At 45.7% G+C, this 25,495-nt stretch overlaps 1 protein-coding gene and 1 long non-coding RNA gene across 4 annotated transcripts; one reads left to right on the top strand and one right to left on the bottom strand.

Moving 5' to 3' along the window:
• Positions 1 to 4,058: 4,058 nt before the first annotated feature.
• Positions 4,059 to 16,538, bottom strand: ZNF544 (zinc finger protein 544). The gene is given in 6 exon segments (XM_059903823.1): positions 4,059 to 6,386; positions 6,388 to 8,302; positions 11,759 to 11,842; positions 12,127 to 12,253; positions 13,750 to 13,841; positions 16,432 to 16,538. Coding segments are annotated over 6 exon segments (2,262 nt in total). The 5' UTR covers positions 16,454 to 16,538; the 3' UTR covers positions 4,059 to 6,364.
• Positions 16,539 to 16,622: 84 nt separating this feature from the next.
• Positions 16,623 to 23,622, top strand: LOC132353021 (uncharacterized). 3 transcript variants are annotated; one of them, XR_009498921.1, is made up of 4 exons: positions 16,623 to 17,088; positions 22,930 to 23,078; positions 23,191 to 23,338; positions 23,493 to 23,622. It is a non-coding gene; the product is annotated as an uncharacterized LOC132353021 (long non-coding RNA). The 3 variants fall into 3 exon arrangements; XR_009498919.1 differs by having other exon boundaries at positions 22,970 to 23,078; XR_009498920.1 differs by lacking the exon at positions 22,930 to 23,078.
• Positions 23,623 to 25,495: the final 1,873 nt, after the last annotated feature.

The raw sequence follows: 25,495 nt of genomic DNA on the forward strand, positions 1-25,495 counted from the left end.
GAAGGTCCCAGGAGAGACCCAGGAGGTCCCAGGAGGATCTATTGCCTTCCCCTTAGCAGCAGCCCCCCAGAGGGTGGAGAAGGTGGTGGTGGGGTGTTGAGTCTATTATCTTCTCCTTGGGAACAGCTCTTGTATTTATTTATTTTTTTTTAAGTAAAGTTTTTTAAATATATAAATTCATTTATTTTATTTTTGGCTGTGTTGGGTCTTCGTTGCTGCGCGCCGGCTTTCTCCAGTAGCGGCGACTGGGGGCTACTCTTCGTTGTGGTGCACGGGCTTCCTACGGTGGCTTCTCTTGTTGAGCACGGGCTCTAAGTGCGCGGGCTTCAGTAGTTGTGGCACACAGGCTCAGTAGTTGTGGCGCACGGGCTTAGTTGCTCCATGGCATGTGGAATCTTCCCAAACCAGGGCTTGAACCCATGTCCCCTGCATTGGCAGGTGGATTCTTAACCACTGCGCCACCAGGGAAGCCCCGTATCCTTTATTTTTATTCTTAATTTTTTGGCTGTGCCACATGGCATGTGGGATCTCAGTTCCCCTACCAGGGATTGAACCCGTGCCCCCTGCAGTCGAAGCGTGGAGTCTTAACCACTGGACCACTGGGGAAGTCCTACAACTGTGTATCTTTTTAAAAAACATTTATTTATTTATTTAGGCTGCACTGGGTCTTAGTTGAGGCACATGGGATCTTCACTGCAGTATGCGGGATCTTTAGTTGCAGCATACGGGATATTTTTTTTTCCATTTGTGGCATGCAGACTTCTTAGTTGTGGCACACGGAGTCTTAGTTGCAGCATGCATGTGGGATCTAGTTCCCCGACCAGGGATCGAACCTGGTCCCCCTGCATTGGGAGCACAGAGTCTTACCCACTGGACCACCAGGAAAGTCCCAACAACTGTGTATCCTTAATACACCACTGCCGCAAATCTCAGCCGTGAGTACAGTTAGATGCTGAGCCCCATGAATTCTAGAAAAATCTCTAGATGTGGGAGTGGTCCTGTGGGCCACCAATAGATTCACTACTGGTTGTATCAAAAATACATTATGATTATTTTGGTATCTGTGTTTTAAAAAGCGGGGTGGGGGGGTGGGCAGGGAGAATGGATTTCTGTTAAAAGGAGCCCCTGGGTCACATGTAACACAGGTGTGGTATCTGTTTAGGGTCTTCTAAAAATTAAGCCACAAATGTAAGTGAAACCAACAAAGAGGAAATAGATATATGGATATACAATTTTGAGATTACTCTTCACAACATGTTAAGATGGGTCCAGTAAGCCGTAATTCTAACACTTCCTTTCAGGTGGGTCTTATGCACGTTTTGATTTGGAACCACTGGGTATGAGAATCATTTGGGCGGAAAGGTCTCAGGTTCCTATTTCAAATGAGCCCACTTCTTGGGTCCTTAAGAGCCTCCGGTTTCCGATTTATGAAAGGGTAGAACCCCTCTCAGAGCAGGGCCTGAAGCACTCACTGTGTACACAGCAACTTCCGTCTTCCATTCCCCCCCGCCCCCTACATGCATCCTTCTTGTGTGATTCCCACAGGGTGTGGTCTCCAGGAACCCATAACCCCTATGCTCCTGTGTGGCGTCCCCATCTTGGGAAGAAGGGACTTGAGGGCACTGCGGCATCACACGCATCTTCCGTACTGAGTCCCTAAATAGTGCCTTCACCGAACGAGGCTACTTTTAAGACTTGCTGAATGGAAATGTCTCTCAGGTGTTTGGTCAACAAGAATTGTCAAACAACACTCACTTTGCTAGATCCATTGCGCAAGTCCTTCCTCCCAGGCCCCAGCATCTTCTGAAAGCTACACAAGGTTGGTCTCAGCAGCAGGACCAACTGCCTAACCAGGCAGCAAAGTCCCCTCTGTTCTGTCCAGGCCACTGTAAGAAGGCATTCCCTGTCTCAAACTCCGAGTCTCATATGAATCATGCGGGCCGTTACTTATAGGGTCTTATGGAAAGTAAATACCAGGTAACTGCCAGAGTGACCTTGGGGGAGTACATTCAGTATTTGGTGGTTATACAAATTCACACACCTGTCTTGTCCACCCAGGTGTCCCAGGATACCAGCACCTCTCTGGGACCCACTGACTTCCTGGTGATAAGGCTTCTGGAAAATCAAGTCTTAGAGCCTTAAAAGGACTCCAAGGAATTCTAAGAAGCCAAGGAGCCTTCCTACTCTACTGGAATCAACTCTGATTGGCAAAAACAGAAGAGCCTGACATCTTTTCTTTAAGCTCTTGTTTCTTTAATCTTCAATTTACAGTGACACTGAGTCAAAAGGAAACATGTACATAACCCTCAAATCAACTGCAGGTGTCTTCATGCACTGTAGTTTTGCTCACCTATAGGTACACATTTGAAATAATTTGTTACTCAAATAAGAAGTGTACCACCAGGGAATAAAACACTACAGAAGGTTTAAAATGGAAAGCAGTTGTCTCCTGCCCCACCTTACCCAACAGCCACAAATCCCATCAACCACTTTTAGCCATTTCTATTCTGGTTCTTCCTGAGGCCACCTCTGCCATTCTGATCTTTCAGTCTATAGACTTTACTGGCTTCCTGCTCTGATAAGGAATTTAGATTTGACTCACGTCACTGCTCCTCTATTTGCTTCCAACTTTTTGTTATATTACTGTTTTGAGCTCTAGTTTTGGTCTCCTAAGTAACCTAAAGTATTGTATTTAAAAGCCTGCTTCCTAAGATGATGATACAGGGATACACTCCCTCCTTTCTACTTCTCTTCCCCTTTCTACTTTGTAACAGTCACAGGCTGTGCCATTACTATTGGTGACAGGACTGGGGACAATGGCACTCCACTCTGTTGCCATTATGAAATCTATTCTGTCATAGATCTGGGTTTCTTCCTAAAATTGAAAAATAAAAATAAAAATAAACAGTATCTACTGTTTATATCAGAGCTATGCAAACACTGTTCAGTGAAGGGCCAATCAAAACAACGATTATATTTCCCCCTCTTTTTTTCCAATTTCCTGAGTCCTCTGCCTCTTCCAGGAAGAATTATTAACACAAGGGTCAAATGAATACTCCTTTCTAAAGTTTGGTTCAGGGGCTTTCCTGGTGGTGCAGGTGGTTAAAAACCCACCTGCCAATGCAAGGGACATGGGTTCAAGCCCTGGTCTGGGAAGATCCCACATGCTGCAGAACAACTAAGCTCGTGCACCACAACTACTGAGCCTGTGCTCTAGAGCCCGAGAGCCACAACTACTGAGCCCGAGTGCCAGAACTACTGAAGCCCGCGAGCCTAGAGCCCATGCTCCCCAACAAGAGAAGCCACGGCAATGAGAAGCCCGTGCACTGCACGGCAATGAGAAGCCCGTAACCCCCACTCGCCGCAACTAGAGAAAGCCCACGTGCAGCATTGAAGACCCAATGCAGCCAAAAGTAAATAAATAAATTTATAAAAGAAAAAGTTTGCTTCACATTTGGACTGCAATTGTCTTGTACAATCTGTACATTTTCTCAAACAATTTGCTTACTTTGAAGTCTCTGATTAACTTTTTTTTAATTAGAAGAAACATTCCTTTTTCTTAAAAAAATATTCCTTTTCTACTTTCAAAATTCTTTCCAGAAGTTTCTGTGTGTTTTTTTTTGTGTGTGTGTGTGGCTGTCTTTGGTCTTTGTTGCTGCGTGAGCTTTCTCTAGTTGTGGCAAGCAGGGGCTACTCTTTTGTTGTGGTGCATGGGCTTCTCATGGTGGCTTCTCTTGTTGCGGTGCACAGGCTCTAGGCACGCGGGCTTCAGTAGTTGTGGCTCGCAGGCTCTAGAGCGCAGGCTCAGTAGTTGTGGTGCACGGGCTTAGTTGCTCCGTGGCATGTGGGATCTTCCCGGACCAGGGCTCGAACCTGTGTCGCCTGCATTGGCAGGCGGACTCTTAACCACTGCACCACCTGGGAAGTCCCAGTCTGTGATGTCTTTTTAATTGTGTTCTCAATTTCTCATGCTACATGGATCTATCCAGGATATGAAGATCTTTCAGCTCTGGAAGTTTCCCTTTTTCTTTCTTTCTTTTCTTTTCTTTTTGGCCCAACAGTCTTACTTTTAATTTCAGGAAGTCTATTCTTTTTAAATTTATTTATTTATTTATTTATTTATTTATTTATTTATTTATTTATTTTTAGCTGTGTTGGGTCTTCGTTTCTGTGCAAGGGCTTTCTCTAGTTGTGGCGAGTGGGGGCCACTCTTCACTGCGGTGCGCGGGCCTCTCACTATCACGGCCTCTCTTGTTGTGGAGCAGTCTCCAGACGCGCAGGCTCAGTAGTTGTGGCTCACGGGCCCAGCTGCTCTGCGGCATGTGGGATCTTCGCAGACCAGGGCTCGAACCCGTGTCCCCTGCATTGGCAGGCAGATTCTCAACCACTGTGCCACCAGGGAAGCCCAGGAAGTCTATTCTTTTTAAAAGAGCATCTTGGATTTATTTTTCATTTGCAATTATTTCTTGACTCACTCCTAGAATAAAATATTTAAAATATTTATTTCTCTTGAATATTTGTTCTCTTTGGTGGTGTTTTTTTTCTGTTTTATCTTAGATTTAAAAAAAAATAATTTTATTAATTTATTTATTTTTGGCTGCGTTGGGTCTTCATTGCTGTGCGTGGGCTTTCTCTAGTTGTGGTGAGCGGGGGCTCCTCATTGTGGTGGCTTCTCTTGTTGCGGGTCATGGGCTCTAGGTGCGTGGGCTTCAGTAGTTGTGGCTCGCGGGCTCTAGAGTGCAGGCTCAGTAGTTGTGGCACACGGACTTAGCTGCTCTGCGGCATGTGGGATCTTCCCGGACCAGGGCTCAAACCCATGTCCCCTGCATTGGCAGGCGGATTCTTAACCACAGCACCACCAGGGAAGTCCCAGATATTTTTTCATTCATGTTGGAGGCTTTCTTAATCTTTCACTCCCTAGCTCTCATGATACTGAAGAAGCTATCAGAAAGCAGAGGGTAAGCTCCACAGAGGGGTGGGGCTGGTTAAATGGCACACTTTGCTTTAGGATTAAAAGAGTAAGAACCAGCTGTTAGGATGAAGATCCTTGAAATGCCAAAATAAGGCAGCACTTGTTCTGGAGCATAATACACCAGATTCCCTAGTCCCTCAGACTTTTTTTTATAGCACATAATTCATTCTCTACTGTATTTTTTGCTTACCCATGGCCAGATACTTAATGCAAGAGAAGGGAGAGCAAATTAGGGAGTTTCACGGACAGACCTTCTATGAACCCTGCTTTCCTGCCCCACTTGTCAGTCTACAGCTCTGACAGGGGGGCTGTGACCTCCACTCCAGCAGCTCCCTCTTTGCAAGTTCCTAGCTTCAGCCTTTCCCACTCTGCATCTCCAGGCGATGCTCTCACCTGCTTTCACCTTGCTCAAACCTGCAATAATGGCCTCTCCTACTTGCTTCACCATTGATTTACACTTCAGCCTTTTTTGAACATGCTGCCGAGTTGACCTTCTTAACCAACCATCTGTGCACATGATTTTATATGTTGTAACATTCTGTGTATATACTGTTTTGAGCCCTGTTTTCACTTCACTTGACATCTTTTGATTAGTCAACCTAACTGAGCAACAACCTTAAGTTAGAGCATGATAGAGTCCCTGAAAGATTCAGAGTCTACTTTTAATTCCAATAAAAATCATTTTAGAAGACTTCCCATCATTAGTTCTCCTTCAATTTGTTTTTTGTTTGTTTATTTTTGCCATGCCACACAGCGGGATCTTATTTCCCTGACCGTTGATAGAACCCAGGCCCCGGCAGTGAAAGGACCAAGTCCTAACCACTGGACCACCAAAAAATTCCCCAATTTGTGTTTTTAATTAGTGGTTTACACTGAACATGGCTGGCTTCAAATTTCATTTCCAAACACCAACTTCCTCATGCAATGGTTTCTTCTTAGGTTGAGTGTTTGGGGCTCTGTGTAAAGAGTATCTTTCAGTTCCCCATCATTTCCATGAATGTGGAGACAACGTCTGATTGAGTTTGGGTGGCTGTATACACTAAAAAGATTATCTGGTGGGTACAGCTCCATTCTGAGTTTTCTAACTTCTGCTGAGAGCTCTGACTGAACGTTTTTCATCAGTGGTCATATTCATGACCTAAATGCAGAAGTATATAAATTTTAGTATACATACAAATCACGTGTGCTCCTTTTGGAAACTGCAGGCTCCTGGGTTTTACTGCTAGATATTCTGATGTAGTAAAATGAGGGTAAGCTTGGTAATATGCAGTTTCAACACACACACTCCAAGCAATTCTGATGTATGTGGTCATTAGATTACACTCTGAGAATCATACCTTGGTCATCTGATGTCTAGTAAAGAAAGTCTGGCAGTGAGCTTTTCCATCTTGATTATTCATAGGGTTTCTCTCCCATGGGTTTTCTCATGTTGAATAAGGGATGTACTATAACTGAAAGCTTTTCCACACTCATTACATTCATAGGGTTTCTCTCCAGTATGGATTCTCTGATGCCTAGTAAGTTGACACCGCTGGCTGAAGGCCTTTTCACAGTGATTACATTCATAGGGTTTTTCCCCAGTGTGTGTTCTCTCATGTTTTGTAAGCGTTGATCGATCATTGAAGGCTTTCCCACAGTCAATGCATTCATAGGGCTTTTCTCCAGTATGTGTTCTCTGATGTTCAATAAGGCGTGACCTCTGACTGAAGGCTTTAGCACACATGTTACACTGATAGGGCTTCTCTCCAATGTGTATTCTCTGATGCACAATGAGGGGAGACCTCTGGCTGAAAGCTTTTCCACAATGACTGCATTCATAAGGTTTCTCTCCAGTATGTGTTCGCTGATGCACAACAAGCTGAGATCGCTGCCGAAAAGCTTTCCCACAGTCATTACACTCATACGGTTTCTCTCCAGAATGAATTCTCTGATGTGAAAGAAGGTGAGAGCTCCCAGTGAAGCCTTTCCCACACTGATTACATTCAAACGGTTTCTCTCCAGTATGAGTTCTCTGATGTTCAATAAGGTGAGAGCTCCCAGTGAAGGCTTTGTCACACTGATTGCATTTATATGGCTTCTCTCCAGTGTGAATTCGCAGATGCCTAATAAGCTGAGTGCTTCGAATGAAAGATTTTCCACACTGGTTACATTCATAGGGTTTCTCTCCAGTGTGAGTCCTTTTATGTGCAACAAAGTCAGAGCTTTGACTGAAGGACTTTCCACAATGCGCACACTCATAAGGTTTCTCTCCAGTATGAATTCTTTGATGAACAGTAAGGTTAGAGTTCCACCTGAAAGATTTTCCACATTCATGACATTTATATGGTTTTTCTCCAGTGTGAGTTCGTTGATGCCTAATAAGTTTGGAACTCTGGGTGAAGGATTTCCCACACTGGTTGCATTCATAGGGCTTTTCTCCAGTGTGAGTTCTCTGGTGTACAACCAGGTCATAGCTCTGGCTGAAAGACTTCCCACACCGAGTACATTCATATGGCTTTTCTCCCGTGTGTGTTCTCTTGTGTACAACAAGCTTAGAGCAACAGCTGAAAGATTTTGCACACTGATTACATGCATATGACTTCTTTCCAGTCTGAATGATGTCACAGTCAGGAAAAGATGAGGCCACGTGGAAGGCACCACAGTCCTCCTGACATCTGAATGGTGCCTCTCCAGGATCACTTATTTTGGTTTGTACAAGGCATTCATCGCACTTGTACTGACTTTCTCCAAAATTCATTGGCTTGTGTTCATTCAGAGACATGCTATGATTAATGCTGCTTCCATCCTTACTGTCATTGCCATTCTCTGCTGAAAAAATTCTATTAAGAAAACGAAGGGAGGTACCACAGTTGAAAGAGTCACTACTGACAGTATAATCATAAGGTTTTTTATTTCCCGTTTCAACATTTGCAATTTTATTCAAGTAAATGCTCTGACAGAAGGCTCTAGCACTTTGATGATCTTCACAGGACTTCAGATCAGCCCAGTTTTTCTGATGATTAATGAAAACCGAGTTCTGTTTCAACCTTTTAACCTGTGAGTTGAGCTTATGGAAATGTGTTCTTGTGGGTAATGTTGGAGGTAGAAGGCTTAGACTCAGATAACTACCCCCTTGAGCAAAAAGTCTCTCTGAGGTAAGTACTGTTTGACTCAGAGAGTCCTCCTGGTGCTTCCCTAGCTGGTCCCTCCAATGCTGCACTTCTCCTAATGACACCAACCAGGGGCCCTCCTCCTGTACACAGTGTTTCATTTCCATGTGGTGAGATGGCTCTTCCACAGCAATACCCTCTTCAGAAGCTGACTCTTTCTTTTCAAGTGTAGTCTTCCAGTCTGAAAGAAATCCAAATTGCCTGAATTACTGGAGAAGCATTAGAAGGGGAGACTGGGATGAAGGAGACCACCAAGTATGAGAGGTATCTCTGGGTCTGTTTCTAATCCATGGACTGTAATTTCATGCAGGGTGTGAAAGGAAGGGATGGCTCAGCAAAGAGGAAATCAGTGGTAAAATACAAAAAAGCAAGCAAAGATAATGAAGAGATGACTCAGGAAGACTGGTCCCCAAAGAGGGAGCAGAGGAATAAAATAAGCAGGGAAGGGTGAAGCTTAAAGGAGAAATTCACACAAAAAATTTGGGTCTGAAGGTATAAAGCCCTCAATCACCACAACAGATACCTACATTCTCTTTGCTTGGACCTGTCAGTATGATATCTTATTTGGAAAAAGGATCTTTACAGATGTGTTAAGGATTTGAGATGGGGAGGTTATCTGGATGGGCCCCAAATGTTATCACAAGTGTCCTTATATGAAGGAGGCAGAAGGAGATTTGATACACACAGAGAAAGCATTCTGAACACAGAGCAAAGAGATCTGAAGGTGTTGGCCTTAAAGACTGAAGTGATGTGGGCACAGACCAACGAATCCCACAGCCACCAGAACCTGGAAGAGACAAGGAATGGATTCCCTATTGGAGCCTCCGGAGGGAGCATGGCCCTGCTGCACCTTGATTTTAACCCAATGATACTGATTTTGGACTTGTAGCCTCCAGAACTGTGGGAGAATCAATTTGTGTTGTTTTAAGCCACCAAGCTGGTAATCTGTAATAGCAGTCACAGGAAACAGGATCTTAACATGTGCTTCAACCTTATGATCCACAATCTTAGTCTATCCATTTCCTGGTGCTGGATCTTGAAACGAGATCCCAAATACCAACACTAATTTAATATTCTTAATGCACCATTTCTACCATCGCTTCAGGCTGCCCACAGAGAAAAAAAAGGCTCTTTAACCACTCCAGAATTGATGTCACAGACTCCCCAGAAAAGTGCTGTGGTCCCTGAAGCAGGGTGCTTGGCCAGACTGGGCCACAAGTGGACTCCACCAGCTGGCGACTTCTGAGGCTCGATTTCCTTGGCAGTAAGCCAGGAATACGAATGCTTAGCTAACAAGGGTTACTTCGAGGCGTAAACGAATCAGCATGTGAGCCTCCCACCATGTCTGGCACACGGTGCACTGCTATACACGGTACTGTTGATGTCATCACCCTTATTATTGTTCTAAAGGGGATTCCTCCGCCTGTTGAAGATACTGGGCCTTTAACAAAGAGTGCCACAGGCTCCCAGCTCAGGATCCTCGCCTGCGTCCTCCAGGATTCCCTTTTTACTTGTCACTTTGCCCACATACTGTCCTTTTCAGTCGGGTAGCCACCCACATCCAGTAATATCAAGGCCTTTGCCCAGGGTCTCATGCTTCTCTCCCTATGGCTGCCAAGGAGATAAGTATCCTCCATTTGGCAAAGTATGACCTACACTCTCCAGCTATCCTTTGACTTCCAGGAGGACGTTTCCCTTCTGCCCAACAAAGACCTTCTTTCCCTCTTGGGGAAGGTCCTTATCTATGCCCAACCCCTCCCACGACCAGCACTGTTCTCCTTCCCAAGACTCTGCTGTGTTCCTTTGGGGTGTTGACTTGGAATCTCTGATGATGAGAACTTTTCAAATGAAACAACAGCCCCACGAAGGGGAGTGAAAGGGTATTTGGGGATAGTGGAGGAAAGGAAAGAAATCTTTGAGTGGCTAAGATATGTCCAAGATTTGCCTGGCTGTTGGAAACTGGGCAAAGGAGGTTAAAATTCTACAGTAGCATCTGCACCAAGATCTTGAAATGAGGAAGACAGATTGTGCGGGTCAGCAAGAAAGTAACATCTTTGACAGAAGAGAAGAAAGACACTGCTGGTAAATTAAATTCAGAATGATGTCATTTGAGAACCACAGGTAAGTAAAAGTAGGTAAGAGTTCAGAAGTAAGAAATAACAGAAGCTGCAGGCAAGAGAGTAACAAGGTAAAAAGGCGCAGGAACACATGAGATAAATTAAACACCTCCAGGCTGGGGCAAGGTGTTATAAAGGACAAACATGTTGCTTACTGCTAAATGAAAGCAGTCACTCAGCAAAGAACACGTACTGCATGATTCCAACTATAGGATATTCTGGAAAAGGTAAAACTACAGAGACAGTAAAATAATCAGTGGTTACCAGGCGTTAGGGTGGAGGGAGGGTGAATAGGTGGAGCACAGAGGATTTTTAGGGCAGTGGAACTACTCTGTACGATACTATAGTGGTGCATATATAACATTATATATTTGTCCAAACCCACAGAACATACAACACCACAGCGAACCTAATGTAAACTGTTGATCTCTGTTGATAATAATGTATCAATATAAGTTCATCGACTGTAACAAATGTGCCAAAGAATGCAAGACATTAATAATAGGGGAAACTGTGTGGGGTGGGGTGGTATACGGGAACTCTGTACATTCTGTAAGCATGAAACTGCTCTAAAAAATAAAATCTATCAATGGGGACTTTCCTGGTGGTCCAGTGACTAAGACTCCGTGCTCCCAATGCAGGGGGCCGGGGTTTGATCCCTGGTCAGGGAACTAGATCCCATATGCCGCAACTAAGAGTTCGCATGCCATGACTAAAGATCCCACATGCCGCAACTAAGACCCGGCGCAGCTAAATAAATAAATAAATTAAATAAGAAAATAAAGTGTATGAATTAAAACAAAACAACCAAAGATCAGAAGCAGCCCAATTAGTCAGTATGATGAACATGTTCTAAAATAGATTGTGGTGATGGATACACATGCTGCGAATATACTAAGAGCCTTTGCATACTTTAAATGGGTGAGCTGTATGGTATGTAAACTGTATTTTGATACAGCTCTAAAAGAAAAAAAGAAAAAGAAAAAATTCCAATTAGGCTGACACACAGGGTAGGAGGTGGGCCTATGGGATGAGGGGAGGTGGGAAAGCAGGTCCAGGAAGATTTAGTAGGAATCCTTCTGGAAGGCTTGGATGCACAAGTTTTTACCACACCTTGGGATCATCTTGAAGACATGGGAACGTCCAACATGGAGGAGGGCTGATCACCCAAATGGCAGAGCAAAGACCAGCCTGAAGGGGAGGGCTGAGGAGCTTCCACCCTGGGTAGAAGTCAGGATGAGAGGATGGAGGAAAAGAGGGGGCATGAGGACATGGGAATAAGATGCGGCAGCAGAGGGGTGAAGACCAGAGGAAGACGGGGACAGAAATGAACCCATGTGTGAGACAGGTCCTGACGACAGCAACAAGTGTTCTCCATGGGTGGGCTGGGCACAGAGACACGCTGATGTGGATGAGAACATAGCTGCCTTGTTGGAGACGACGAGGCAGCAGAGAACAACTGAGCAAACGGCCTCCCTGCTCCTCGGACCTTAACCACTGGGCCGCTGGCCTGTTCTCACCTCGGGGAGGTCCCTGTTCCACCCTCCATGGGTCCTCCCCTTGCTCCAGTCGGGCGATCACATCCGGTTTTGAAAGCAGAAGCCCTGGTCAATGGAGGAAAAACAGAGGGCTTGGTCTTCTGCTTGGTGACAGGCCCAGCCCTCACCCCTGGGGTCAGACGTGAATGGACTAGGAGGGCGCCCGCACCCTCCCGAGATTTCCCACTCCCTGAACCACAAGCCACAGACCTGCTCTGGAGGTGGAATGAGCGGCAATACCAGGACCCAAATCTCAAAGGGACCCACTTCCAGCACGTTTCGGCCCAGCCTGGGCACACCCTTTAGATGAGCCGCACTCTGGGTCCTGCGATGGGCAGTGCCTGCCTTACCCAGGGAGACCAGGTGACTGCAGGTCTCCAGAGTCACCTCACGGTACAGCATCCTCTGGGTCAGGTCCAGCTGTCCCCACTCCTCCCATGTGAAGGTCACAGCCACGTCCTTGAAGCTCACAGGTGGCTGAAACATCACTGGTGTTACCATGGGACCCTGCTTTCTCGACGAGGAGGTTGGGGGGACAGGACAGTACAGGGGAGGGAGAACCCCTTGCTCAGATCAGACTCAGACTAAGGCCCGTGGCGTTTTCATTTCTGCCTGGGTATCTCATCTACCGCTGGTCACACCAGTGATCCCGATTTTCTGTTTTGGAAAACAACGGGGACCCCTCTTGGAGATCCCCGTCCCCAGCCTCTCTACAGAATCACAGATTGGAAGCCAGTCAAAGAGGATGCTCTAAATCAGGGGTCAGCACACAGTGGCGCATGGGAGAAATCAGGGCTGTGGTGTGTTTTTAGAAGGCTAATGCCATGAGCTGAATTGTTCCCCCATGAATCCGCATGCTGAAGTCCTACTCCACAATGTGACTTATCTGGAGACAGGGCCTTTATGGAAGTAATTAATGCTAATGGAGATCATAGGGCAGGGCTCTAATGTGATGGGACTGGTGTCCTGACAAGAGGAGGAGGAGAAACCAGAGGCCTCTCTCTCTCTCTACTATGTGGAGACATAGAGAAGGCACCATCTGAAAGCCGGAAAGAGTCCTCACCAGAAACCAACCCTGCTAGCACCCTGATCTTGGACTTCCAGCCTCCAGAACTGTGAGAAAACAAATGGCTGTTGTCCAAGCCACCCAGCGGGTGGTACTGTGTTACAGCAGCCCAAGTAGACTAATAGAGCTGAGAAAGGATTTTGTTTTTAAAGGACCACATAAAAAAAAAAAGAATATGAAGTAGAAGCTGTATGTGGCCTGAAGAACCTAAAATAGTCCCCACCTGGCCCTTTACAGAAAAGGCTGGTCAAGCCTATGCTCAAGGGAGGCCAGGAGGTAAGGGGCCACATGCCCTGGCCTTGGGGGCCAGGCCAAGTTGGCCTCTCTGCTTCACGACTTGCTAGCTGGACACCTGGACGTGTCCCTGAACTTCTCGGCATGAGCTGCCCTGATGCGACTATGAAGACAGCCTCCTGCACCGGGGAGTCTCACAGGACATGAGTGCAACTGACCCCTGGCACCCAGGAAGCACAGGCAAGTGTATGGTGCTGGGACCCTGAAGGAGGTCAGGGACCCACCTCCACCCGCCATGTGCTGCACCGTGAGCCGTCTAAGGGCGACTCTGGCTCTTTACAGGGACACTCTCAGCTGCCCTCCTGAGTGGTCTCAGCGAGGATCAGTGGGCCCAGAGTGCCTGCATGTCTACGGAGGCTCAGCTCTGCCTGCCCTCAAGGGCCCACTGAGCAAAAACCACAAATAAAAACTCTGAGGCAGAGACCTGGCCCAGGGAACCAGGTTTGTGGAGCTCCTGGCTTGTTCACGCAGGGAGCCTGTAGACTTCACCCCAAGGCATTGGGCAGCATTACAGAACTCTCGTGTGTGCTGGCCTGAGGAGTTGGGTGTTATCCTTGGACACATTTTACAGCCGAGGAGACTAAGGTAATGAAAGCGAAGGTCCCCAACTCACCTGAGACAGGATCTGCTGAGAATATGCCTCCATTTCCTCCTCATACCTGGAGAAGCTGTCCTGAAGAGGGCAGAGGTCCTCAGAAGGCAGGGCTGGGGTTGGGGGAACAATTAGGGATTCAGCCCCACCTCATTATCTCCACGCTCCCGAGTCCATGCCCATCCCCAAAGGAGAGGGTGGCCAATGCCAGCTGAGGACCACCCCTTGGGGAGTGAGGGGCAGGGAGGCGGGGCTCTGACCACGTGTTCTTCCTGTTCAAGGCTCTGAGGTCAGCTGAGGTGGCCGAGCCAGCTTTCCAGTTGCGGAGAGGGCCAGTCTGCCTGGGTCCGGGCCTGGGCTACCCCAGACTCAAGGTAAATGCCTTGAGGCACATGCTGGGGTGTCTGAACCATGAGCCCAAAGATACACAGCAGTCCCTCAACACTCAAATAAAGGAGGGACCAGTTTTTCCTCTTATTTCAAGACGCTAAATAGGGAGAAGTGGAGGCAGTGTCAAAACAATTAATCGTACAATTTAAAAAAATCCCAATGAAACATCAGCTGGTTTCTAAAAATGGAGGTGGGGGATGGGGGCAAGGAGGAAATGAAAATCACCAGGAGGACAGCTAAGGGCACGCTGAGAGGCGGGTATCATCCTTCTGGAGCTGCTGGGTGCTGCCCCACTGCCCGTGGGCCACACCTATTATCCCCTGCTTTACTTAACACTGTTGTTGCTTCCCATACTCTGCTCACCTAGTATCTTGGCTGTAGTCACGTGACAGTCCCACTGAGACTGCCAGGCAAAAATCCTCCTGAATCTTGCCCCAAACCCTTCCCTATGTTTGACTCCCTCTCACCCTGCCTGTTCAAAAGCACACCCATGCCATGCACACACACAGATGTTCACCACACCTAAGAAGGCCGCTGAAGACTCTATATGATGCTAGCTTGTTCTGACATTCCCGTCCGTCCACAGGCAATCTCCTACCACCCGTGTCCATTTCCACCCTCTGATCCTCTTCTTCCTAGTCTGGAGACACCCCAGGGTGAGGGCTGGGAACACCTCCCCTCCGCAGCCAGACTGCCTGCTTTCAAAGTCCTAGTTCCACCAGGACTCATCTGTAGACATCCGGGGGAAGAGCAGGCCCTACCTTGTGGTGCTGCTGTGATGATTATGTGAGCTGCATTTACAATTGCTTAACATTGTGCTGACACACAGTAGGGGCACAGCAGATTTAATTATATTGGTTATAGTTGGACATAAAACTCCCCTTCTTTTCCTCATGCTGGACCCAGGAGGCGGCTGGTCTGGCAGGGGTCCCTCTTTCCAGAGGCCTCTCTTTCTCCTTCCTTTTCTAGTTTCCTCTTTCCCTGCCTGTGAGGGGGTGGGGTTTCAAGGGCTGCCCCAGGCTTTATGTCCAGCCTAGACCTCCCTCCCAGGTTCCCTGCCACTGCCATTCCCTCCTCCACATCCAGCCATGCCTCTAAAGACTTGATGAAATAAAATTCATATTTTATGGCCAGACAAGAAAAATTTAAACATAAACTTTTTCTCTGCTTGTTTGGGTCTCTTCCCTCCCATTTAGTGTGTATCCTGTATCTGCATTAATCCTATCTCCTTAGAAGACAAACTTCCTTCTTTGTAAGGGGTCACAGTGACCCACTACTGGCTTTGTACTGCAGCTCTGGATTACATAAACTGTCAATTCATCATGTGATATATGACCCTTTGTCTCAAAAAGGTATATAACTGTGCTTTGACCTCTAGGATGGAACAGTCCTCAGAGCTTTCTGAGAGACTATTTCCTGAGTTATAATCCTCAGGTTTGCTTGAATAAAATGTTCCATTTCTCGGCTTCCCTGGTGGCACAGTGGTTAAGAATCCGCCTGCCACTGCAGGGGACACCGGTTCGAGCCCTGGTCCAGGAAGATCCCACATGCCGTGGAGCAACTAAGCCCGTGCGTGCTCCACAACTACCGAACCTGCGCTCTAGAGCCCACGAACCACAACTACTGAGCCTGCGTGCCACAACTACTGAAGCCCATACACCTAGAGACTGTGCTCTGCAACAAGAAAAGCCATCCCAGTGAGAAGCCCACGCACCGCAACGAAGAGTGGCCCCCGCTCGCTGCAACTAGAGAAAGCCCGCGCGCAGCAACGAAGACTCAGTGCAGCCAAAAATATATAAATAAAACAAATAATTTTTTTTTTTAAAGTTCCATTCCTTTCTTAGATCAACCATGGATTAACTCTATCATTGACAAGACTCCTGGACTCAACACAGCTGAGAGTGACCACGGATTCCTCATCTCTTGCACTGCGGCCTCCATCCTGGCTCCTCACTAGACATGGAAAGTCAGAGTCCTCCTCATTCTTTCTACTCCCTTGGCACTATCCCTTGCACTGAGTTATCCACCGCCTGACGCGTCTACTTACTGAGGCTCTGTAATCCAAACCCCAGCCCTCACGCACAAGGGAATTTGTGTCCCTGCTCTCCACACCACTAGTCCTGCTCACCAATACAGCCCCTTCTCACACCGAGCCCTTAACTTGGGGCATCTCCAAACACAACCAACACAGGCCCCCAACATCCTGGTCCGGAGTTTGCCCGATGCCATTTGCTCTGCCAGGACTACCCCTAATTCTTTGTTCATCTGGACAACATACGCTTTCTCTTCAAGTTGAATTCAAAGTCCGCGTACCAGTGGAAGAAAACGTGTCCATGTTCTGGGGCTGGGGTGGCCTCGGGGGTACAGCGGACCCCCCACGCGGGTTCCCGGGCCAGGCTCACCTGCGCGCGCGGGTAATGGCGACACTTCCGGTGGGTGGCGGAAGTGCGCGCGCTCGGCGCAACGAACTACAAGTCCCAGAAGGCCGCGGGTTAGCGGCCGTTTTTCTCGCTTCGGTGGTAGTTTTTCCAGCTGCTGCTGCGGCCGTTGCTCCGGGCGGCGGCGGCAGCGGCAGCGTCGAGATCTTTGGTGTCTGGGCGTCGGCGACCCAACTTTTTATCTCTTACAACAGCTCGGGTTGTGGCTGAGAATGTTGCTCCCCTTTAGCTCTGCCCCTCGGCCCCGAGTTAATGGACGACTCTGATTCTCCTCATGGGCGTTTGCGACACAGGTCGAGGGCGCGACGTTCGTGTCTGAACCGTGCACGGCTTCGTGCTTTCCTCGTGGGCCTTTGCAACGGCCAGACCTGCCGTGGAAGTGAAGGGAGACCACCTGATGAGGACCACAGAAGACGTTTTTTCAGAGCCCGCTAGAGCAGGCGAGTCCACCACAGTCTTTGCGTTTGGCAAAGGCTCAAAGGCCGGCACAGGAGAGGGAAAGCTTGACAGCAACGAACAGAAATGGCCTCAGGTGTGTCCTGAGTGTGGCGTATGGAAGTTGGAGGCCGGCTAACTAGTAGTGGGCCATCTTATGTGATTGCTCAGGGGAGCTTATCTGGCTTTCTCCCGTGGGTCGTAAGTGGGACAGGGGCAAAAAATAGGGAAGCTGGCAGTTAGTGACCAAGTCCTGTTTTGGGCCTGTTGCTACAGAGATTGTGGGTCAGAGAGTTCTGTTATATGTGGTCTGGCCATTGTTTGTGGGGCTAAGACCCACAGACCTGCTAACCTGCCCTGGCTCTTCAGGGAGGGAGAGACCACAGGAAACCTTCCCAGGCCTGCCTTCTGGTGGGAACCACTCTGGCTGTACTTGAACCTCAGGCATCGTTAAGCTCCTGGATTGTGCTCTTGTGTCTGGGTTGCTCCTGTGACCAGTCTTCCTTGCCTTGACTCTCCTGGAGTTGACCTTCTTGGTTGCTTTACCCAAGGCCATCGCTTCTTATTTGCACACTTCATACTTGCTCACATGACCCTGCAATTTGTGTATTCTTCCAGAATGTCTGGAACCTAACTTCCCAAAGGAGAGTCTTGATGGAGTGGTTTCATGCCTCTTGCCCTGCGATTGAATTAGTCAGGGGCATTCTGGCCAAGGAGAAATGACAAGTCTGCTGGGGGCTTCTGGGGCAGTTTCCCTCTCTCTTAAAAATGGACATAAGACACTAGTGTGTCCCCTTATATTGCCTCTGGACAGTGTTGTCTGCATGTGATGTATAGAAAAGTACTGCCATGCCAGCACCATGAGGAAACCAGCCCAAGAGGCAAAGTCAACATGCTGAGAATGGCAGAGCAGAAAGATGGAAAGAACCAGAATAAGTAATGGGATCCTCCCGGAGTCACTGAATCAATATTACCTATGCCTACCTTGGGACTTTTCATTATGGTAAAAGAGACGACCTTGTTTGTTTTTATTACAGAAAATTACAAACATACAAGAGTAAAGAGAATAGTATAATGAAACCCCATGCTTCCTCTACGCACTGTTCAGCTGCATTTACTGTCAGCATTCTGCTTTTTAAATTTAATCTATCCCTACCTGCTCTCAGCCACTGCTGGATGATTTTGAAGCAAATCCCAGACACATCATCTCACGCGTAAATGCCTAAGAACATATCTCTAAAAGATAATGATTTTTTCCAGAATAGACAAATCCATAGAGAAAGTAAATTAGTGGTTACCTAGAGCTGGAGGAGTTTTAGAGGCGATGTGAGTGACTGCTAAATAGATATCTGTGTCTTTTGGGGGTGATGAAAATGTTCTAAAATTGTAAAACTCTTGAGTATACTAAAAACCATTGAATTATACAGTTTAAATGGGTGAATTGTACAGTTTAAGTGGGTGAATTTTATGTGAATGATGTCTCAATAAAGCTGTTAATAATCAGTACATAAGATTACCAATATCTATCAGAAAAAAGATAGTACAGGGCTTCCCTCGTGGCGCAGTGGTTGAGAATCTGCCTGCTAATGCAGGGGACATGGGTTCGAGCCCTGGTCTGGGAAGATCCCACATGCCGCGGAGCAACTAGGCCCGTGAGCCACACTACTGAGCCTGCGCGTCTGGAGCCTGTGCTCCGCAACAAGAGAGGCCGCAATAGTGAGAGGCCCGCGCACCGCGATGAAGAGTGGCCCCCGCTTGCCACAACTAGAGAAAGCCCTCGCACAGAAACGAAGACCCAACACAGCCAAAAATAAATAAATTAATTAATTAAAAAAAAAAGATAGTACACCTGAAACTAACACAACATTGTAAATCAACTATACTCCAAAAATTTTTTTTAAATAAATAAATAAAAGGTTATAAAAAAGAAAAAAGAGCTAATGATGGCACAACTTCCTGGGATGTCTGAGCAATTGAAAAAAAAAAAGATATCATGGGAAAAAATGAGTTTAAATATATAACTACAAAATCATTAACACACCTAAAAATATTAGCAATAATCCCTTAATGTCAAATATCCAGTGTTTAAATTACCCCAAACTGTGTCTTTCTAAAAATTTTTTTGTTTATTCAAATTGAGATCTGAAAAAGGTTCACACCTTGCATTTGGTTAATGTGTGCTTAAATCTTATAGTTTATGGATTTCCTCCACAAATGCTTTTTCCTTTTATTTCCATTTATTTGTTTTTTTTTTTTTAATAAATTTATTTATTTATTTATTTATTTTTGGCTGTGTTGGGTCTTCGTTTCTGTGCGAGGGCTTTCTCCAGTTGCGGTGAGCGGGGGCCACTCTTCATCGCGGTGCGCGGGCCTCTCACTGTCGCGGCCTCTCTTGTTGCGGAGCACAGGCTCCAGTCGCGCAGGCCCAGTAGTTGTGGCGCACGGGCTTAGTTGCTCCGCGGCATGTGGGATCCTCCCAGACCAGGGCTCGAACCCGTGTCCCCTGCATTGGCAGGCAGATTCTCAACCACTGCGCCACCAAGGAAGCCCCATTTATTTGTTGAAACCAGGTAAATTTTTCCTGTAAATTTTTACTACATTTTGGATTTTGGTAATGGTATCCTTATGGTGTCATTTCTCTTTCCCTTGTTTTTCCTGTAAACTGGTAGTTGGATCTAGAGGCTTAATTAGATTCAAATTTGTATGTATATTTGACAGTCTTTCATAGGTGGTGCACGTTTCCTTTTGCATCATATCAGAAGGCACGTGATATCTGGCGTGCTTCTTTGATGTTTATTTTGATCATTCAGGTTTTGACAGCCTGATCCGTCTATTACAAAGTTCTCCAACATTTTTCACAGAATGGGTTCTAGCAGTCATTGATGATCGTTGCCTTACACCCATTATTTCATTAGGAGTTACAAAATAGTGGTTTTCTAATTATATCATTCTTTCTGTGTCTACTTGCTGGAATTCTTCCATAAGGAAAAATTTTCCCTTACCAACGTTTTTGGTTTCCCTAAGATGTACAGGAGAGAGAGGATAAATGCTTCATTCTTTCCCTTTGCTTTGAAAAAACTGAGATGTGTTAGCATCCTTCAAAGGTGGCCAGTGAGTTTGTTTTATATACATGGATCTTAAACATATTCTCTGTGTTTTAACCTATTTCAGTGAACAATTTGATGCTTCAATTAACCAAACTTTGGCCAAGGTCAGCTCCTTCAGTCTGGCTCCTGTGTCCTTTTGACATGACCTCAGTAGCCTTTGATAGCTTATTTACTTTCCTGTCTGAGAAGACGTTACAGGATCATTCTGTAAATTTCCAGTCCCATCCTTGGAATTGGCCATTTTGCTGAGGAACCCTGCTTCTTTTTAATGGGAAATGTGTTTTAGAGACCACAATCTGGGTACTAGTAGTACTCATTGCTACTATGGTAGTTATTGTTAAAAACCTCTTCAGTGGACATTTAAAAATTGGGATACATATATATATATTTTAAAGAGAAACATTTTAGATTTATCCTGATATTTCTATATCAAATTTAGTGTGACAGGGCTTTAATTATTTATTTTATGCTTTGATCTTTTTTTTAAAAGCTGAAAATCTTGGCTCCCAATTACATCAGCAGAATTACTTAGTTGCTTTGTGTTTCAAATTACCTCCAATCTTATTACTGACAGTTCAAGAGTTATTTGCAGTTCTTTTTGTCCTTAGGATCTATCTCTACAGTGAAATTGCTGTGTTTTAAAGTTAATGGAAATTATTCATGTGATAAGCTTTTCACTGAACACTTTCAATTTTTAGAGATCACTTAAAACTTAACTAATTTCTAATTATGCAAAGCACTCTCATGGTTCCAAAATGAAAACTACAAAAGCAAAATTACACTTAGAGAAGCCTAGCCTCTTTGGCTGCTCCTCCCTCTATCCCTGCCCTCTCCCACTGGTAACATTTATATTAATTTTGGATTATCCTTCCATTTAAAAAAGTATCTAAGCAAATACATTCTGCATGTGTATCCCACACTCTTCCTTGGGTAAAATATTCCATACCACACATAGTGCTCTGATGTACTTCGTTGCTTATACCTAATGATTTGGTGGGCGATCACTCTCTGCCAGCTGCTAGGGCACCATTGTGTTGCAGGACCACAGTTCCTTCCACCAGCCCCCAACTGATGACATGTAGGCTGTACTGAGTGTTTTACTATTACAAACAGTGCTGCAATGGATACTCCTGTGCCTACGTCATTTTGCATTTTTGACAGTGTATATTTGGAATAGATCTCTAGAAGTGGGATTACTGGGTCAAAGGTAAATGTGTTTTTAGTTTTGCCCAATTCCTGTCCTTTGGGGTTATACCTTTTGCATCCCACTAACAATGTATGGTAGGACCTGTTCCCCACCGTCTCATCAGCTGGGTATGGCACCAAACTTTTGAATCTTTGCCAATCTGATAGGTAAAAATGGTATTTCAATACAGTTCTAATTTGTGTTTCTCTAATGAGTGAGAATTTCTCTAGTTATGAGCATCTTTTAATATGTTTAAGAACTATTACATTTCTTGTTCTGTGAACTTCATATTTTAGCCATTTTTTTTTGTTGTTGGTCTTTTACTCTAGCTTTGGAAGTTCCTTATTAGCAATATTAACCTTGCAAATTGCAATTTTTCACAGTTTGTAATCTTTTTATGTTGCTAATAGTGTTGTTGGGGTTTTTTTCATGCAAATGGTTATTTTTACACCATCAAATTTATCAGTATTTTCCTTTATTGCTTCAGGATTTTGATTCATGGGTAGGAAATATTCTCAAGTTTTGCAGACATTCACCCATGTTTCTCCTAGTACTTGTATAGCTTCATATTTTACATTTAAATCTTTGATCCACTCAGAATTCATCCTAGTGTAAGGTGTGAGGAATGAATTTCATTTTATCTTTTGCCACAGGTAGACTAAGTAGTTTAGCAAAATTGTCTACTTTTTCCTCACTGTTTGAGGTGCTCCTTTTATCATACACTAACTTTCCATATGTAATTGAGTCTATTTTCTGGATTTTCTTTTCTGTTGAATATGTCTATCTACTCATGTGCCAATACTACAACTTTAAAATTATAGATGCTTCACAATACAGTTTACTATCGAGGACTGCTTGTCCTCCCTCATTGCCTTTTTTTTTCAGGGTGTTTCTGGTTTTTCTCTATTATTATTTAGTGCTTACAAATTGTCAAGTGTTGAAAGAGGAGCTAGTAATAATAGTAATAACAATAGTAATAGATTAAGGGCTTACTGACTACCAGCATGGTAAAGCGCACGTGTGTATTGACTCAGTTCTCCTTTTAGCAACCCTATAAGATAGACTCTATATGAACTTCTCCTTAGAACAGATAGGAAAGCTGAGGCACAGAGAGGTTAAGTAACTAACTCGAAGGGCACAGCTGGTAAGACGCAAAGCCCAGATTTGAACCGAGGCCATCTTGCTGCAGAGCTTGTGTTTTTTGTTTGTTTGTTTGTTTGTCTGTTTTCAAATATCTGCCAGTTTTAGACCAGACTGACTTGGAAATCCCAGATTTCCTCAACTCCTGGTTTGGTCTAAGTCATGTCTCCTCTTCTCTGGAAGATCAATTTCCTCATTACTACTGGGGGAGCCCTCAAAGTTGGGGTGTAAAAGCTGAGTGTTGGTGCCACTGTCAGGAACCACTCTGCCTCACATGGATGAGGGAATATTGCAGGCGGAAGAGGCCCAGCACCCCACCCAGGACCAGACGGAACACTGCTGACCAGCTCACCTTCCATCAGCTGGGCCCCCGCAGGCTTGGGTGTGCTCCTAGTTCCAGGAACAAAACATTGCCCCATTGGGCAGCCCCTCACAAAACTCCAGGGGGCGCCACTCCCACGCACTGCTCACACATCCCTTTCCTTCCCATTTTGTGGGTGTTTAGCTTTTCAAACCAGCTTTTCTTTCTCTTGGTGTCGTGAAAGGAAAGGAATTCCTGCCTTTGGCTGTTCTCAGCGAGAAGACAGCAGGGATATTCTCTGCCACTAGAGCTGCAGCAGCTACGCTGCTGTATCAGGGGATCACCTTGCAGAGGTAAGGAGACTTGTCAGCCACCTGGACTATAGGAGCTGTTGCTATCCCCTGTGTGAGTAAACGTTAACCTCTAAGTAAAGTCTCTAATTCTGATTGATTGTCTTATCACCAGTGTGGCCCCGATGATATACTTCTGAGAACGCTGACCCTGCTACCCAGCCCTGTATTCCAGGGAAACAGCAGCAGTAGAAGAAGCCTCTCTACCTTGTGCTCCTGGAAACTTCTTACTGCAAAGAACCACCCTTCCACACTTGACTTAGGTAAGACTTGCAGATAACCCCCTTGTTCATCTAGGATAAGACCAGACACTTTTCCATTCTTTGTCTCACACATGATTAACTGAGCTGTTTGTCCCATTGGTCAGTTGGAACTTTTGTTGACCAAGTTTTAGTTAATCTTCTGTCCTTCCCACAGGACCGTGAACTTTGACGTCAGCCTGGGCCAGCGTCAGAATGTTGATCAGCCCCTCCCCTCCTTAACAACTCCTCCAGAAAATCAGCTGACAAACAAAACAAAATTAAAAAAAAATTGTTTGATCAACTGCCCAATGCCTGTTCCTTCTAGCATCCCTGTAAAAGCAAAGCCTTTTTCTGCCTGACCTTTGAGACGCAGATCTTGTGGTCAGAGCTATTTTCATTTGACACCTGCAAGATCCTGAGAGTTCCCTTTGTTAAAGCCCCAGAAGACCGTGGTTGCCAGAAGCCCCATGCCTGGGATGGAATTACAGGCTTCTGCTAGATGTTCTATTTATTTATTTGGCTGCGCCGGGTCTTAGTTGCAGCATGCGGGATCTAGTTCCCCGACCAGGGATCGAATCTGGCCCCCCTGCATTGGGAGTGTGGAGTCTTAACCACAGGACCACCAGGGAAGCACCTACATGTTTTATTTAAACAGAATTTGAAAGTCAGAGCCTCACACTAACTTAATACCTAAGATGCACCTCGGGGTGGTGCAGAGTGAACCTGACCGAGGGCTTCTTGTTGCTGAGGGTTTGATTTCAGTGAAAAACAAGATCCTATGGGCTTAGTGTAGGGAAGGATCTTTTAGACCCCCTACAAAGCCGGGAATGAAAGCCATTCTCTTAAGAAGTTTCATTGCTAGTGTCAGAAGAATGGTTGAGCAGGCATTCCCATCTTTGAGGCGCTCTGGTTAATGCGTAATGCAAATGCACACTGCACATTAGGGAGGAAGAGAGGAGGCGCAAACAAACAGAGAATTTTATGTTTAACTTTTTCTCATCCTGCCTTAAAATATAAAATTTCTTTCATTAAGGGAAAGCAGCAAACACTGACCCCTAGGAAAACTACAGCCAGCTTATGGAATGAATCTCACTCTGGTTTCATGTCAGACACTCAAGTGAGATAGACTCAGGAGATGGGCAATGGGTTGAAGCTCTTCCCTCCTGAGACAGGCTGGGACCTGAAACCTGGGACCTAGGATCCTCTGCTGCAGGGCTGGCACCTGGACAAATGTCTCCTCGAGCAACAAAATGCAAAGAAACTATAAGGGACTGAAAATAGCTGCATGCATGTGCAGTGGGGGCAAATTATAGACAAGATACAAAAAGACCAAAAACTCAGCAAAAGCAGGGTGTTGGGAGCAAGAGCAGGGTACCGCACATGCACCCTGCACACACCACCGCCAAGCGGGCGGGCAGACCACCTAAACCACCCCTCCGGGCCAACCGCTGGACTCACCCCTACACTCACTCCATGTAAGGAACCAGCTGGCTCCCCATCATGGAGCGAGAAAGGGCACCTGTTACTTGTTTTTGCTTCCTTGTACTGCAGCATGAGTCCTAATCAAGACTTACCTGAATTTCTTAGCTGGCCTCTTATCAGTTTCTATTGATTAAGGAGGCCAAGAACTCTGGGTGGTAGCACTCCCCTTTCTAGGTTTCCTGCATCACTGGTCACTCTCCCCAGGCTGAACACAGAAGGATGTAAGGACGTTCTGGGTAAATGGCACTAGTGAGTACAATGATTTGAGCATACATACCTTCTGTGCTGCCCAGGCACTTTCACTTCTGTGATGAGATTCTCCGATGGATTTCAAGTCACCTCCTGAGAAACTACTGGGTCCTCTATGGTGACTCTCTGGGGAACCCAAGAATGACAGGAGGTGTGGCCATCACACACTTTTCTAGAAATACTTCCCAGAAGCCAGGTAGCACTTAACTTCTTAGTTCCTTGTCCTCCTTCCTCCTGATATCCTCAAAGGAGGTAAATAGTCCACAGGATTCTATTTTTGTTCTGGACTTTTAAAATTTGTTGTTAAGTAATTATCACAGGAACATTTAAATATTTTTAAGTGGGACAAATCAAATCAACTATTTATCCATTCCACTTTTATTCTCGCTCATGTACAAACATATTTTAATAAGACAGCACAATCATGCACATCATGCATTTTTCACT

Source organism: Balaenoptera ricei, chromosome 19 (assembly GCF_028023285.1).
Source record: "Balaenoptera ricei isolate mBalRic1 chromosome 19, mBalRic1.hap2, whole genome shotgun sequence".
Taxonomy (NCBI): domain Eukaryota; kingdom Metazoa; phylum Chordata; class Mammalia; order Artiodactyla; family Balaenopteridae; genus Balaenoptera; species Balaenoptera ricei.